This window comes from Cucurbita maxima, unplaced genomic scaffold, assembly GCF_002738345.1.
Source record: "Cucurbita maxima cultivar Rimu unplaced genomic scaffold, Cmax_1.0 Cma_Scf00017, whole genome shotgun sequence".
Lineage (NCBI taxonomy): Eukaryota > Viridiplantae > Streptophyta > Magnoliopsida > Cucurbitales > Cucurbitaceae > Cucurbita > Cucurbita maxima.
The window spans coordinates 3,392,640-3,409,117 of record NW_019272033.1 but is presented as its reverse complement, the minus strand read 5'-3'; the positions used below and the strand labels follow the sequence as shown (position 1 = coordinate 3,409,117).

Genomic DNA, 16,478 nt, shown 5'->3' with positions numbered 1-16,478 from the left:
AAAAAAAAAAAAAAAAAAAAAAAAAAAAAAAAAAAAAAAAAAAAAAAAAAAAAAAAAAAAAAAAAATCCTAAAATCAAGTAGAAAGACATAGCTAATGACTTTCGACCAGTCAGAAGTGTGAAATTGTTGCGAATTATTTAAAAAAAAAAAAAAACATGTTTTTTTTTAATATTAATTTCATTATATATATAGTCAATTCTTTTTCTTGGAAAAAAATCCTTCTATAAATAATATAGCCTTCTTCTTCTTACTTGCCATGTTCTTCTTCTTGTTCTTCAAAGATGGGCTATCCTTAAATCCTTCACCGTTCATTTTTGCATGCCTTTTTCCGTAGGCTTCAATTTCTTCTTGTTCTTCAAATCTCTGTGATTGTGTTTTGAAGTCAAACTTCAAAGAATCGCCATTAAATTCAATGGCGTAATCTGATTTTTCTTTGAGCATTTGGAGCTTTCGCTTTGTCTCTTCAAGCTCTTCTTGTAGAGAAGAGAAAGATCGTGCCATAGCTATACTCCTTTCTTTGGCTTTCTCCAAGTTTTGCTTTGCAATCTCCAATTCATCTCTTACACTTTTGATCCTTAGAAGCTTCTTCTCGTGTTCGTTCTCTTCGCTCTCCATCTATAAAATCAAAATGATAATAAATTATATAAAATCGGTTGATAGGTCCGAAATCTTATGCACTCTACTCGTTACCACTAAATCACAAAGCCATGAGCAGAATGAGAGACTGTAACTCTTAACCATCCTTTGCAAGATTACGCTCTACACTATTAAGCTACTTCCACTAGCTACATTAGTAACGAAACAATACTGAGTAATTTATGTACATGTCGAGACAGACAACTTATGTTTTTTCGTCTAACCACATTGGTTAACCTCTAATTGCGATACGAGCACAAAAAGATAGACGACTATGAGCTAGGGGTGTCTAGGCTACTTTTTACTAAAATGCCCCTATTTACTAGACCAACCTAAGTTATAAATTACCAATATTTTTTTTATCGTTTTTTCTGTGCATGAACTTGTGTCAAAGAAATTCAATTATGGTTCATAATAAATTTAGAACCTTCAAATGATTTTTACAATTTTGTATTTAGTAGTTTTCTTAATTTAATAGGTAAAAAAAATGCAACCAAATAGAATTAGAACGAGAGGTTTAAGGTAGAATTGAAAGGATTTTTAAGTACTTAGAAAATCGTTCCAAACAAACTATTGCAATACCTCTTGAAGAACATTGGCGTAGAGCTCGGGAGCTAAAATCCTTTGACCGTAAAGCTCAACGGCTTCTTTCACGGATCGGTATGACCGTTTCTCCATCTTCATTTGCTCGAAATAAGCGAAGTTTTTTCAGGTATATATACACATAAAACTTTCAAAGAAACTGAAACTAAGAATACATCCTTTTATAAGCTCATGAGAGAATAATAATAATTATGGAGATCTGAAAATTAAAACCCAAAAATAAAAATAAAAATAAAAAATAAAAAATAAAAGGAATAAGCTTCGTTTCTTCGCTTCCACTTCACTACTGAAAATCTATATCTTCAACTGAATCCTGCTTGCTTTTTTAGGATTCGACCCATTTTTAACTTATGGTCCACTGTCGTCCTTTCTCAGTTTGTTAATTCTACAGAATCGCACATGGGAGTTGCGACATGTCGGCCGGCTGTGAAGCAAAGGCCTATAATGGAGCCATTGCTTCTTACACTTCACGAACAAGGGAAATTAAAGGGGAAAAAGGTGAACTACTTGTGGTTGTGAATATGATCATCATTCATGAATATATTGTTTTACGCAATATTTTTGTAACTTTCTTTTCAAGGTATTTATATTGGTTTCATTTTAAGTCTGAACGTGTGTTCTTTTCATTAAGCCTCAGTTTGGAATGAAAATTTGAAGTTAGAAATTTAGTCCATTCAAGCCATTTTTGTTTTGGCTCCTGAAAATAGACTGATGCATCATTTGTGACACAATATCTACCCCTCAAAAGTGTGAATAGATCTAAAAAATATTATTACTCAATCAAACCATACATAATTAAAAATAGAATTGGAATCGGAGGTTCAATCTTCAATAATATTCACAAGATTTAAATAGGATACAAACATCAACTAATATATAAATTAGAATAAAATGAAAAAAAAAATAATTAAATATTAACTGATTACTAATATGAACTAAATTATGATATCAATAAGTTACCATTTAAAATAAATAATTTTTTTTTGACTTTTCTTATCTAATTTTTTTAATCAAATTAAATCCATGAATCAAATGCTTCATTAAAGGAAAAAATAATTTAACTTTGAAGAAAATTCAAGAGAAATTATAATATATAATATTATTTAAAACTATAATTATATTTTTCTAAAAAAGTAGCAATAATTTTTATTTAAATCCTCATTTTTTTTACTCGATAATAGTAACATATTTTTATTATGGAACCATTTTAGTAATTGAATTATTTTGAATTTCTATTATAAACCTCGTTTAATAATACATTTATAGTTGTTTTGAAATGAAAAAAAACACTGTACGTCGTCGTATTGAATGGTTGGAATGATGATGAATGATAATGTATGTCAATAGCATCCTTTATTATTTTTGTCACAAAATCTAGGATGCACAAGCACCGGTTTAGGGAGCATTTTTTTTCCAGTTCAGTCACAACGTTCACTATAAGATTAAAAACATGTACAGAAATCACCACCGCCGTTCACACAACGGCGACGACAGGCAGCCACCTCTGGCACCATTTCAATCTTAGACTACTCCAGCAGGGAGGCGTACGACGAGCTGACCACCAAGAACACTGCAACAACACAACAGCATTGAAAGAGCTCAAGAACTCAAACATAGCATGGAGAAAAAACGAAGCTCAAAGATGAAATCGCTATTTAGACTCGATGGATATCGATTCAAACATCTGCATATGTACTCATAATAACCAAAACATCTGCATATGTACTCATAATAACCACGGGATACAAATTCGATCAATGAATATGATAAAACTACAACTTTTTAAATTGCCCAGAATTTAGATTCTGAAAACTGACACCAAAACAGGGGAAAATATTGATAGAACTTTAGGAACCAATCCAATAACAATAGAGAATGAAATCCTGAAAGGGCATCATAGGGCACCAACCTTTTGACATAGTAATAACAAAAATCTGCAAGAACAAAAGTTTGGACAATTTCTGCAAGGAGAACCATAGGTGGCCAAAATCCAGTTCCCAACGATACGAGCAGCCCCCCACGAGTTGCTACCATCTATGTATTAGGAAAAAAAAAGGTGGAAACAACGTTAACTGTCGCTCGAGTCCACATATTGAAATATACGTTGATGAAAAAATCATGCAATAAAGTCGACGAATCACGAAAGATATAATGATGAAGAATCAAATCGACAGCCTTTGGTTAAAATATGGTTTTGGTACAGGAACTTTAACAATGTTGATTTTAGTTCCCTTGAATTTACATCACTTCATATTTTGGCCCTTTCGACTTGAAAAACTCAATTTTAGTACTCGAGTTTTCATCGAAGAACAAATTTAGTCCCTATCATTATGGTGGCAATCAGTTAAGGTAAGACATATACATACATTACAGATAACATGTAATACTGTGTAACAGCCCGAGCTCACCGCTAACCGCTAGCAGATATTGTTACCTTTGGGCTTTTCATTTCGAGCTTCCCCTCAAGGTTTTAAAACACGACCACTAGGGAGAGTTTCCACACTCTTATAAAAAATGTTTCGTTCCTTTCTCCAATTGATGTGGGATCTCACAATCCACTCCATTGGGGCCGCCCGTTATCTGGCTCTAATACCATTCGTAATAGCTCAAACCCACTGCTAACAGATATTGTCCTCTTTGGAATTTTCCTTTTGAGTTTCCTTTCAAGGTTTTAAAATACATCCACTGGGGAGAGGTTTCCACACTCTTATAAGGAATGTTTCGTTCTCCTCTCTAACCGATGTGAGATAACACAATCCATCCCCTTGGAGGTTGTTGCTGTCATTGGTACACCGCCCAGTATCTGACTTTGATACCATTTATATCAGCCCAAGCCCACCGCTAGCAGATATTGTCCTCTTTGAGCTTCCCTTCAAGATTTTAAAATGCGTCCACTAGAGAGAGAGTTCCACACCCTTATAAGAAATGCTTCATTCCCCTCTCCAACCGATGTGGAATCACACATGTATAAAAATTTAGGATATATATAGCATGGGCTAAAACTGAAGTTTAAAGTTGTTGAAGGGCTTGAATGAAATTTTGAAAATCAAATGCAAGATATGAAGTTTGAGATTCATGGAAAAACCTGAAGAACCCAATGTGCACAGCTCAAGAACCTGGCAACTCCCAACGCAAATACATAGTTTCCAGTGAATGGCTCAACGATCTGGACAAGAAGCAAGAAATGAAAGGATTACAAAATTTAAAAGAGCTGCAACTGATATGAACTTTAGATCTACCTCCAAGTTTATGTATTCTTTTACCTACTTAGACCTGTAACTAAGCTTAGGTATTGACGTATTCGGGTTTAGACCTGTCGTGCCTCCGTTTTGAGTAAGGAACAGGTGAATATGTAAAATCCATGGTCACCTTTTAATGATAAACCAACCTTTCATTGAGAAAAAAACGAAAGAATGGAAACAAAGGGGAGGCGAACCTTGATGTTCTGCATGACTCGCAACTGAGGTAGAACAGAAACAGCTTCAAGGTAAACACAAAACGCCCAGAAAATTCTTTGTAAGAAAGAAACTCTTGCAGGTGTTGGATGAATCATAATGGAGAGTAAAATACATGGTACCACCTGCATCCATGAATAATAATACAATGAGTAGAGTCATGAAGAGCTATATGTTGGACATAACCATTGAAGAGTACCGTGAAAATGGATTTCGCAAGGATTATTATAATAGCCTACTGTTAGCAGATATTGTCCGCTTTGACCTATTACATATCGTCATTAGCCTCACGGTTTTAAAACGCGTTTGCTAGGGAGAGATTTCCACACCCTTACAAGGAATGCTTTGTTCCCCTCTCCAACCCGATGTGAGATCTCACAATCCACCCCTTTGGGGACCAGCATCCTCGCAGGCACACCATCCGGTGTCTAGCTCCATACCATTTGTAATAGCCCAAGCTCACAGTTAGCAGATATTGTCCATTTTGGCCCGTACGTATCGCTATCACCCTTACAGGAAATGTTTCATTCCCCTCTCCAACCGATTTGGGATCTCACAATAAACACATCAAGCAAATTTTTGAAGCATTCAAGTATTCTTCTCTATACGCGGGGCACCTAGACCCACCCCAAGACCCAGATCCGATAGACGGTGAAGGTTTCGAGTATTAAGCTCACTAGAAGGTTCAAACATGGGACCTCTAAGTCAGTATGACAGAGAGACCTCGAGCCCTTGCCAACGGGGCCGCCCCTTGGAGGCTGATTAAGCCGCCAGTATTACAAAATACAAATTCTAAGAACAATGAAACTACATATTTGCAAATATCTGTGAAAGGGCAATTCAAAGGTGCGAACCCACAACAAATTTTTCCAGAACTTGATGAAGAACCCAAGTTCAAGAAGACTCACCAAGTATAGAACTTTAAAATTATCCTTTTCTCCCATGTAGCTAGCTTTGAGCTTAAAACGAATCATGTAAATAACCCAAAGCGTTGCTATTAAGGTAGCCAAGTCAAGAAATGTGTGCACATCATATTCAATCACAAAGCTGCAATACAGCCTAGCAGCTAGAAAACAAGCCGTTAATTCCTGGGATTTAAGCGAAAGACCTGCAGAAACAAAAAAACAAAGGATATAGAACTCAATCCAGATCAAAAGGGCAAAATCCAACCATCAAAATCAGAAACAACAACCAATTCCATCATTAACTACTTAAGATCAAGCTCGAAAAACACTCAATTAAGCAGCACTGATCAAATCAAAAGCAAAACAAATGGAATTATAGACCAAAAAGCTATCGAAATCACACCTGCACAACTCCTCTCCTTCATGAGCTTATAAATAAGAACAGCAATTCCGATGGCATGAACAGCCTCAGCGGCCACAAAGAGTTTGTTATGATCGTGAACCATCACATAAAGAAGAACAAGAGAGATAATCGTCGATAAAACTCCCAAAAACGCTTTCATCTTCAGGGGTTGCCGCCGAACCCATAGCGTAATAGCATGAATCGGCCTTCTGGGTACCTTCATTTCTTCTCGCTTCTCTCTTCAAACCCTAAAATCGCAGCTCAGAGAGTTGGTGAAGACTGAAGAGAGTGGATAAATTAGGTAATATTTAGTCGCCTGTTTGGCCCCTCTTTCAAGTTAAGGGTCTTGGAATAAATGGGAACTCGTTGACAACGTGTCCCAATTGAAATGGGGCGTTACTTTCGCCATTAATGAGGGCATTAGCGAGCTCCATTGCCAACGAACTGAACCCACTGAGTATTAAATTAATCGTATTATTGTAATGATCGCGTTGCGGCGGAACCATAAGCGTGGTGGAATTGTTAAGCTCTTCTCAAAGATCTGCGATATTTACAGGCTACAGAGTCACAGACACGACGAACTCGCACTAAGGAAAACTAGGGTTGGTGGCTAACCACAATTCCTTCATGCATTGACGTGTGGGAGAAGCGAAAAGCTCCAGCCGCCAAATGCTGGAGAGGGAACGGTGAACAACAACGGCAATTTAATGTAGTATTCGATTATAATTACAGGGCTATGAATTTTTTATTTATAATTTGATTTCGAAACTATATCTATTTCAATTTTTAAATTTTATGTATAATAAACTAATAAATTTTTTAAGATAATTTGAATTTTATGTTTAATAAAATTTTAAAATTTGTGAAAATTTTGAGATTAAGTAATCACAATAATTGATTATTGATTAAATTTGTATTTATTTTCTTTAACAACTTTAATTAAAAAAATAATTTATTTTATTAAAATTAGAATTTTTCCCTTTTATTTATTTATTTTTATTAGGTTTAAAATAAATGAAAAAAAAAAAACCAAGAAAAGTCCAATTAAAATCTAAAATTTAAGTATTCAAATTAAATTTTTTAATAACTAAATATTTATTTTCAATAATAGTCTTCTAGATCAATTATATTATGTAACGGTTCAAGTTCACGGTTAACAAATATTTGTTCTGTTTAGACTTTCTCTCTTTGAGCTTTCCCTTTCGAGGTGGAGAGATTTCCACACTCTTATAAGAATACTTTCTCCTCCGAAGTGGGATCTCACATTTAATTCAACCATCCACCCTTAATTAAAGTTGTTAAAGGAAAAAATAATTGTAAAAAACGACAAGATATACACGATCTCTCACGAAAATATCAACTTAAATCACCGCTAAACTAAAAAGTATGAGTCGATCAGTAGAGTTATACTTACATTTAATCATTTCAACGGAACTGTATATACACTAAATATCTGCTTGAAGTTTCAGCCTACATAATTTGTAAATAATTTGACTATTCCAAGCTTATGACTATACTACCATCACAACAACAATCTAAATCATTTGGGTTAACTTATGCTGCTTGCCCTTGTATGATTCTTAGCTATTATCACCAACTATATACAACAAGCTTCAAGGCACTGACAAAACGGCATGCTTTCTTAAACCAGGCATGCTGACAGTAAGAAGTCGGGCTGTCGACGTTGCAGCAGTATACCACAAAAGGGGCACAACGGTTTCGAGGGTATGTCCGAATCAGGGAGTGTTAAAGAACTAAAGTCAGGAGTGTCGGACATCTGAAAAAGTATATCAGGAGCTAATCTGAAGGCACTTCTACTACAACACATGCAGAACCATAAGGGAGCAGTAACAGGGCAGACCTGCATTGATACAGAACACCTTACTAGCTTGTGACTCTGACCGACGTTTGGATTGTTCTTATCGCCCTGGCAAAACCCGAGTTCTGGAGACTCGAATGGAACCGATGCTGAACAGTAGGTACACTGCTCCGTTGCTGAATGTTCACTGGATCAAGGCACAATAGAGTAGAGTTATGAAGTATATTGCTGGCAAATAGATGATTGAGATTCACAGGTTTTGTTAAGAAAGCTTAGTTCTAGATGGAATGAGGAACACGAAATTTCGAGCAGAGAAGTCACGAGAAAATGGCCATGATAGAAAAGTGGGCGAAGTAAACGCGTAAGCGGAGAAGTATATCGAGAAAGCATTTTAAATCTGATATTCTTTTGGCATATTACTCAACATTAATCCAAGTTGCCTTGTTGGTTGTACCTGTCCCTAAAACCTAGAAAACCAGAATGGCATACCTCAAAATTCTGAGCTATTAATATAGTTCTTACTTGAGAATCCTAAGAAAAGAAACAATGTTCGTTCGGGAGGAACATATTTAAGTTTATCCGTTATAACAGCCCAAGCCCACCGCTAACAGATATTGTCCTATTTGGGCTTTCCATTCTAGACGTCCCCTCGAGGTTTTAAAATGCGTCTGCTAGGAAGAGGTTTCCACACCCTTATAATGAATGTTTCGTTTCCCTCTCCAACCGATATGGGATCTCACAATTCACTTTTTGAGGGCCTTGCGTCCTCGTTGGTACACCACTCGATGACAGGCCTTGATACCATTTGTAAGAGCCCAAGCCCGCCGCTAGCAAATATTGTTCTTTTTGGGCTCTCTTTCTGTCTTCCTCTCAAGGTTTTAAAACGCATCTGCTAGGAAGAAGTTTTCATAACCCTTAAAAGAATTGATGCTTCGATCCGCTCTCCAACTTATATGGGATTCATGCTTACAACATATTATTTCATCTCGATCTATGGAATTCAAAGCAGCCTTACAGATCAGGACAACTCAACTAGATCTACCAAAGGAAACTAAGAAATTAATCAGGAAACTAGACCCAAAAAAAAAAAAAAATACAATACCTCGAATGGTCTTTTCCCTCTTTCGATGCAATGGCATTTAGCGATTCCTGTACATGTTCGTGATTATATCTAATCCACTGCTGCATTTCCACTAATCCAATGGGATACCAGAACCCAGGTCGATATTCAGTACACGACAAGGCACGAAGCTTTGCACAAGAAGAAAAACATAGACCGATTAGCCTCTGACGGAGTTCTCTTTCACTGCTTAAAAGCAACTCCTTCCACAAAATATGTTTATCATTTTCAGCATCGTTGAGTCTTTCCAAATCCTGCAGGTCATTGTTCACTTGATCCTGTACAAGTTCTGACAGAACTACACGTCTACAAATAACGTTAAGGAGGTGAAGTTGGCGAGTAGAATATGTCGACACATTTCTCGAGATGTGTGACAAAATCTTTGTAGCAGAGAACTCCTCGTTCCATTCGAGATATGACGTTGAAAGCCACTTGAGTAGAATGTGGTCAACGAATTCTGGTATGGACTGCCTGAAAGCCAGCAAAGCAGCTACAACATCCCAAAGAACCATAGGCTTGTTCAAATTTTTAAACTGATTTAACGACCACAACATACTGGATTCCCATTGAACCAATTCCTTCTTAGAAATGTCTGTAATTGTTTCAGTATAAAAGTAAGAAGAACTATTTGGCACGGCTTGTATTTCTTCTCCAATCCAGAAGAATTGAATAGCAGCTTTCTGAGACCTGAAAAGATTAATCATGCATATCATAGATGAAGATCAAGCATGACATATCAGATGCTCCAACCATTTACAAAACCTAAAACAAACCCTCTACCTTGCTTGGTACATTCGATCAAGTGATTCGAGATCAAAGTTGCGAACCTGTAGAAACAAATACTTGTATTTTGTAATATATTCATGATGTATATACAGTCATTGCAAAACATATAGAAAGAATTATGCTATTCGTGGAGTTAGTTCTTAGGAACATGGGAGCGGGGGTGTTTTTCTTTTGGTTGGGGGTGGGGGGCCGTTAGAGCCCGTGGGTCAAACCCCACCAGGCGACCCCATAGCTGCCTGGTACAAGTCAAAAGGAGGACGATCTTTTTATTTACACGGCCATACTCAGCTCGAGGATTGTTATGGTGAAAGAAACTAGAAGAGAAACTCAGATAGAAACTGAAAGACTTAATGTCGTATCACATACCACGGCAGCCACAAGATTTCCCGGGGACACTGCAAGGCCAAAGCACGACCGAAATGAATCTGGAAGCTGCAAATACATATCCCCTTCATAACACAGAACAGAAAATGTGGTTCTCAAAACGTAGACACATAAGGCAATCTCTTACATCAATGGAGTTTCCAAGATCAGGGATACGTGATGAAATGGGTACTTCGCGGAGAGAACTCTCATCTAAACTCCAACCTTGGAGAATATTATCCTGTGACGAACAAAATATTTATCCCATTTTGTGATAGATGAGTTGAAAATTTACCGCAAAATTGAAAAATATTTCTCCCATACTGTGGCTAAACATTGGCTAACAGGTTCGTAATTATGAAACATACTCAGAATTTCCTATGCTAGCTTTTTCTTTCTATATCATTCCTTTCTTCTTCACGTTTAATTGTTGTTTAATATATGAACATGCGCATATAATATATATCCTTTAGTAAATACTTCCCTTGTTTGATTTGATGTACAAGTCACTAAGTAATACTGTAATAGCCCAAGCCCACCGCTAGTAGATATTGTCTCTTTAGGCTTTTCATTTCGGGCTCTCAAGGTTTTTCAAATGCATCTGTTAGGGAGAGGTTTCCACACCCTTACAAAGAATGTTTTGTTCTCCTCTCCAACCGACGTGGGATCTCACAAAAACGCCCTTAAATTAGCCTCCATTTGCCAGACAACATACATCCTATGAATTTCAATACCTCACTGCAGGTGAACAAATAACGTCCATCAAATGCCCAAGCTGCACCGGTAACCTGGAAAAAAATCAGATGTGTTAAGTTGTGCACTAGTTATCAAGTATTTTCATCAATGGACAAAAGACTTACGACGTGATCATGTGCTTCATACGACCTAACGCTATCAAATTCACTGCTAGATAGGTTAAATATCCTTATTTCAAGTGATCCAGATCCTCTGCCAATGGCCAAAAACAGCTTATGCACGGCTGAATTGGGCAAATTGAGTGAAAGTAGAGTTGGCACTCCTCCACCACTGATGACCTGCAAAGAAATAACCAATTTTAATGAATGAAGTAAAATAAAATATTTAAAAAACGGAAAAAGAAGTGGTTTAATGAAATGACCAATACCTCCTTCAATAGGGAAAATGAAGCAAAATTAGTGTCTGAAGATGCTAATAACTCTTCACAGGAACATTGCCAGATCTTCACACTATAAGAATACAAGAATCAGAAATAAATATATAACGATAATAATTTTTTTTTTTTTTTTTAAGAAAAAAGGAGGTTGATATCTTATCGTACTAGCTAGTCTACAACTGCACAGAAGTTCCATAACAAATATTGTAATCACAATCAGTCGGCAGTAAAAATATTTGAAATCTTTTTAAGAAAATCTGATTGATATGTTTTGAAAGAAAGTCGCTAACGAAAGAAAAGCATTTATGATGCGAGTTCACGCACAAAAATTGTAACAGTCCAAGCCCACCGCCAGCAGATATTGTCCTCTTTGGACTTTCCTTTCTAGGTTTCCCCTCAAGGTTTTTAAAACGCGTTAGAGAGAGGTTTCCACACCCTTATAAAGGACGCTTCGTTCCAATCTCCAACCGATGTGGGATCTTACAATCCACCCCCCTTGGGACCCAACGTCCTCGCTCGCTGGCACATTGCCCGGTGTCTGGCTCTGATACCATTTGTAATAGTCCAAGCCCACCACGAGCAGATATTGTCCTCGTTAGGCTCTCCCTCCTAGGTTTCTCCTCAAGGTTCTTAAAATGCGTCTGCTAGGAAGAGGTTTCCACACCCTTATAAGGGATGCTTCGTTCCACTCTCCAACCGATGTAGGATCTCATAAAAATACTCTATAAAAGAGACACGAGTTCATACACAAATATGCTCTAGAAAGGGTGCAAGTCAGAAAATTTGAACATTATGCATATCCGAGACACACACCTCCCATCTGTGCTCCCAGTTGCCAACAAAACCTTTGAATTTGATGAATCAGAATCAAACATCATCCAACTGATACAGTTGACCCATGAATTATGTGCCTGAAGAAGCCCAACAAGCAGAGCTCTTGTTGGGACCGTGCACTCAGCAAGGGAGTAGCATTCTGGTACGTTAACTTTCCAAAATGAAACGTTACCAGACTTCCCTCCTACTGCAAGAACACTGACAGATGAATTCCAGTGCGAATGAACCTTATGAGACGGCTTCATTACTGGGGACCAGGCAACGACAACAGACAACAACATTGCACTGCGAGAAGCATATTGTTGGGCATTAATTAATGAAGGCACGGAGCTATCTTCAGTTCTTCTCCTTGGACGCTTCTCTTTTGATTTCTCCAATGATTGATTTAAACTGCTTCCGTTGCTGGCCAGAATTGAACATCAAATTCCTAAAAGGATTATTGATAATGAAAAGAACAGGATTTCAAACTGAATTAAACAAAACCAAAATCTGGTTACAAAATAAAGAACATCAGGTATGAATTATTTCAGAGAAAGGACAAAAGAAGGATAACAACCCACAATCTATGTAGGCTCTTACAAAAATGCACAACTAACCAAATTAATCCCAAATGTACAGTAGCTACAAAAGAAATAGACAGGGAACGCCATGATGAAGTATAACATTTGGCCAAGTCAACCACTTCATCCAAATCCTTTTGCATTCCAGTTTCCACTAAAGAATCTAGAATTCCTTTCAATCCAAATATTACATAGGAGTTCTTTCACCGTTTCATCCACAAAATCTTCACTTTCCTCCTTATTGTGACCACACAACAGTTGAGCTATGCTCTCCTTTGCATTCACCAGTAATATATCTCGGAAAAGATAAAGGTTCTCAAGGACAGTCTATCTGAGATCCCACTTCGATTGGAGAGATGAACGAGTGTCAACATCCACTTGGCCCCTAAATGGGATGGATTGCGAGATCTCATATCAATTGGAGAAAGAAACGAGTGTCAACAAGGACGCTGGGCCCCAAAGGGGGTGGGTTGTGAGATCCCACATTGGTTGGGGAGGAGAACGAATCATTCTTGATAAGGGTGTGGAAACCTCTCCCTAGCAGACGCGTTTTAAAAGCCTTGAAAGGAAGCTCGAAAGGGAAAGCTCAAAGAGGACAAAATCTTCTAGCGGTGAGCTTGGGCTATTACAGCCTAGTCTATAAATAAACTATACCATGTGGGAACCTAGATCCACAAAATCAGGCGGCCTAGAGATGAAATTGAAAATTTACCATCTCATGGATATGAAGGTTGGTCTATAAAAACTACCATAGCCCTTGTTACTACAAGAATTTCCTCCTATAACACGAAGTCAACCGACTCATGTGCTACTATTCGATATGATGTTATGGTTTCTTATATAACAATAATAATAATATACTGTGCTGATAATAGTGATATACATAACAATATAATAAGCAAATTACTTTAAATTGGGCGCAACTTTCTTTCTTCGCTTACGGTCCTCCTTTGTGAAATGCTCTTGGACATCAACAGCACTGCCACCTTCCTTCACTGTATTCTAATTTTAACAACGCAGACAAATTGTCAATAGGCTTTAAAGTTGTTAATGCAAACCCGGTGAATAAATGAATTGAGGAACTTACATCAGAACACTTTGATGAAGGAACATCTAGCTCCCCAAATTTAAGACTTTCAAAATAATCATAAAGCTTATTTGATATGTCCATAATCTATAGAAATCATAAGAGAGAAAGTTATTAAATAAATAAATAACATCAAAATGTCAGTAGTGCAATTCTATTTCAAAAATATTTATAGACCAATTAGAAAATGTCAAAAAGGACCCAAACCTATTGGACAAAAATTAAAATATCAAAAACTCGTTGCATGCTTTGAAAGTTTATAGACCAATTAGATATTAGGAATCACGAACCTCCACAATGATATGATATTGTCCACTTTAAGCATATGCTCTCATGGCTTTGCTTTTGGTTTCCCCAAAAGGCCTCATACTAATGGAAATAGTATTCCTTACTTATAAACCCATGATCTTACCCTTAATTAGCTAATGTAGGACTCATTTCCCAACAATCCTCCCCTCGAACAAAGTACACCATAGAGCCTCCTCTGAGGTCTATGGAGCACTCGAATAGCCTCCCCTTAATTGAGACTCGCCTCCTTCTAAGAAGCCCTTGAACAAAGTACACCATAGAGCCTCCCCTGAGGCCTATGGAGTCCTCGAACAGCCTCCCCTTAATCAAGGTTTGACTCTTTCTAAGGAGCCCTCGAACAAAGTACACCCTTTGTTTGATTTGAGTCACTTTTGATTATACCTTCGAGGCTCACACTTAAGGGCATGTCTCTAGTACCATGTTAGGAATCACGACCCTCTACAATGGTATGATATTGTTCACTTTGAGCATAAGCTCTCATGGTTTTGCTTTTGATTTTCCCAAAAGGTCTCATACCAATGGAGATAGTATTCTTTACTTATAAACTCATGAAGATCCCCTCAATTAGCCAACGCAAGACTCATTTCCTAACAATCCTCAACATTAGATATTTCTTGTAGTCTAGGGACCTATTAGACACAACCCTTAAAAGTTCAAAAACTAAGCTTGTAGTTTGACGTTTTTTTTATTTTAGAATTTCTTTTTATCGTATAAAAAACGAGCTATGATTTAGATCAACCTCTCTCAATATCTAATAAAAAAAAATATTGAATATCATTCTATCTCCATTGAAACCAACAAAGAGTCTTCTCATTAGAGGAAATACCTCAATCCATTCAGCAGTAAAGTCACAGAACGGTGGACGGTAAAGCTTCACACATCCTTCTGACGTGCAAACAGCCAACAAGCACCTGTCACAGTGTACCACCAATCAAAATTTAAAAGCTTTTTCCATATTTTTCGCACATAAACAATCAAACCAACTCATAAGCAAAACAAGCATATGAAAAATATAAATAAAATTAAGAACGAAAAGACTGTACCCTGCATTAGGAGCCATTCCAAGAGGAGACCATGCTATGGACTGAGCACGAGGTCGGTCATCCCGAGATAAGCAAGTTGGCAACAAGCAACCAGCAAATAAATCTGCATTTACCAACATGAAATTTATACAAGAACAAGGTTGCAATAACAGCCAGAAAATTTATATTGAATGCATGTTTTTTCCTATTTTTCAAAAAGGAAAGAATATGTCATTACAATAAAGCTAATGAACATAGAGAAATTAAACATCTCAACCTTAAAAATCAATGAATGTAACAAAAAATCTCTTGAATTGGTTCGTATCAAAAGAAATGTGAAACTGCTAAATCCATAGGGTACCTTTTCTCTCTATCACCCCTATTGGAAGTGGATCACTTGCAGGGATAGTAATAGTGCCTCGTGCTCCGAATGGCGATGCCGGATTCTGATATGAACAAAGGGACCAAATGTAAAAAACGGTATGATTTATACGAAGAGAAGTAAATCTAAAACTAGTTGACTAACCAATATAGTGACAAGGGGGCCTGAGGCAACGGCGATTAAATTCTCATCAGACCAAGCGATAGCATTTGGGTAGTTTGGGGCAGCGACCAACGTGACGGCCTGGAAATATGATTCCACCATTGCTCGCTCTTCCAGAGTTCTGAGACGAGTTGACTATGACAATGGAAGTTCAGCTCAATGTCGAATGGAGCTTGTTCAGAAATAAGAACCGCGGATTGACGGTTCGGTCTGCTCCGTTTGAAGGTTTGCGATTACGTGCTGGTGACGGCCGGCGGAGGCCGAAGAGGCTGGCGAAAGCAAAGCCGGAGGGGGCTGCGGAGTCGGCGCACTATGCCTATCTGCTGAACTGAGAAGAGTGGGACCGCACTGCAGTGAATAGTCGCCGGAGGGGAGGAAGACGCAAGCTGGTGCGGCGGTGCTAGGGATTGACAGGTCTTCAACGCTCGTGAGTGACGGCGGCTGTAATTAATAAAATAAAAAATAAAAAATAAAATAAAATAAAGGAAATTGTAAAATTCACCATTACGTATTACCTATGTGCTTCTTATCAAAAATTATCTTTTTATTCCCGGTATAATTACGAATACGTCCCTATTCCTATTTGCTTAGTGATTACATTTTTTTTAATTTTTAGTATGCCATTTTAAAATTAAATAAAATGCCACGTGGCATTAAAATACTTTTAAAAAATGGAGACCTATTAATTTTATTTTTTAAAATTTATGTACTAAGATAAAATTATTTTTTAGGCCTTAAATTTAGACAATTTGTAAATTCCTCCTAGTTTTAAAAAATAATCAAATTTGGCCATTTAATCCGCCAATTTAAAAAAAAAAAAAAATACTTCTGTGGGCCAATGGGCCGAAAATTTCAAAAATTAAGATATAATTTTAAAAATATTTAATTTAAGGGTTAAA

The 16,478-nt window shown here is 37.1% G+C and overlaps 3 protein-coding genes across 3 annotated transcripts; all 3 read right to left on the bottom strand.

The window, feature by feature from the left end:
* Positions 1–178: 178 nt before the first annotated feature.
* Positions 179–1,391, bottom strand: LOC111492056 (WEB family protein At1g75720-like). Its single transcript, XM_023141224.1, has 2 exons — positions 1,220–1,391; positions 179–616 (listed from the first exon to the last, which is right to left on the bottom strand). The coding sequence occupies exons 1-2, from the start codon at positions 1,319–1,321 to the stop codon at positions 194–196; spliced, it is 525 nt and encodes a 174-aa protein (XP_022996992.1). The 5' UTR covers positions 1,322–1,391; the 3' UTR covers positions 179–193.
* A 1,186-nt stretch (positions 1,392–2,577) lies between these two features.
* LOC111492053 (putative ER lumen protein-retaining receptor C28H8.4) lies at positions 2,578–6,654 on the bottom strand. Its single transcript, XM_023141220.1, has 6 exons — positions 6,004–6,654; positions 5,604–5,803; positions 4,677–4,820; positions 4,326–4,406; positions 3,150–3,274; positions 2,578–2,810 (listed from the first exon to the last, which is right to left on the bottom strand). Exons 1-6 carry the CDS (start codon positions 6,224–6,226, stop codon positions 2,762–2,764), a joined length of 822 nt encoding a protein of 273 aa, XP_022996988.1. The 5' UTR covers positions 6,227–6,654; the 3' UTR covers positions 2,578–2,761.
* Positions 6,655–7,346: 692 nt separating this feature from the next.
* Positions 7,347–16,032, bottom strand: LOC111492045. Its single transcript, XM_023141207.1, has 15 exons — positions 15,562–16,032; positions 15,397–15,481; positions 15,057–15,159; positions 14,840–14,924; positions 13,705–13,791; positions 13,525–13,619; positions 12,037–12,459; positions 11,215–11,296; positions 10,952–11,125; positions 10,826–10,879; positions 10,240–10,332; positions 10,095–10,160; positions 9,723–9,769; positions 8,925–9,629; positions 7,347–8,009 (listed from the first exon to the last, which is right to left on the bottom strand). Exons 1-15 carry the CDS (start codon positions 15,679–15,681, stop codon positions 7,646–7,648), a joined length of 2,583 nt encoding a protein of 860 aa, XP_022996975.1. The 5' UTR covers positions 15,682–16,032; the 3' UTR covers positions 7,347–7,645.
* Positions 16,033–16,478: the final 446 nt, after the last annotated feature.

What these genes read in the sequence shown, in the direction of transcription:
- LOC111492056 (XM_023141224.1), bottom strand. Translation starts at nt 1,321, where the DNA reads ATGAAGATGGAGAAACGGTCATACCGATCCGTGAAAGAAGCCGTTGAG. An exon ending in ACGCCAATGTTCTTCAAGAG is followed by an intron (nt 617 to 1,219) that starts GTATTGCAATAG and finishes TTGATTTTATAG; the next exon opens with ATGGAGAGCGAAGAGAACGA.
- LOC111492053 (XM_023141220.1), bottom strand. Translation starts at nt 6,226, where the DNA reads ATGAAGGTACCCAGAAGGCCGATTCATGCTATTACGCTATGGGTTCGG. An exon ending in GAAGGAGAGGAGTTGTGCAG is followed by an intron (nt 5,804 to 6,003) that starts GTGTGATTTCGA and finishes TTGTTTCTGCAG; the next exon opens with GTCTTTCGCTTAAATCCCAG. An exon ending in ATTTTAAAGTTCTATACTTG is followed by an intron (nt 4,821 to 5,603) that starts GTGAGTCTTCTT and finishes TCATGGATGCAG; the next exon opens with GTGGTACCATGTATTTTACT.
- LOC111492045 (XM_023141207.1), bottom strand. Translation starts at nt 15,681, where the DNA reads ATGGTGGAATCATATTTCCAGGCCGTCACGTTGGTCGCTGCCCCAAAC. An exon ending in CTTCATCAAAGTGTTCTGAT is followed by an intron (nt 13,620 to 13,704) that starts GTAAGTTCCTCA and finishes TGTTAAAATTAG; the next exon opens with AATACAGTGAAGGAAGGTGG. An exon ending in GATCGAATGTACCAAGCAAG is followed by an intron (nt 9,630 to 9,722) that starts GTAGAGGGTTTG and finishes TAATCTTTTCAG; the next exon opens with GTCTCAGAAAGCTGCTATTC.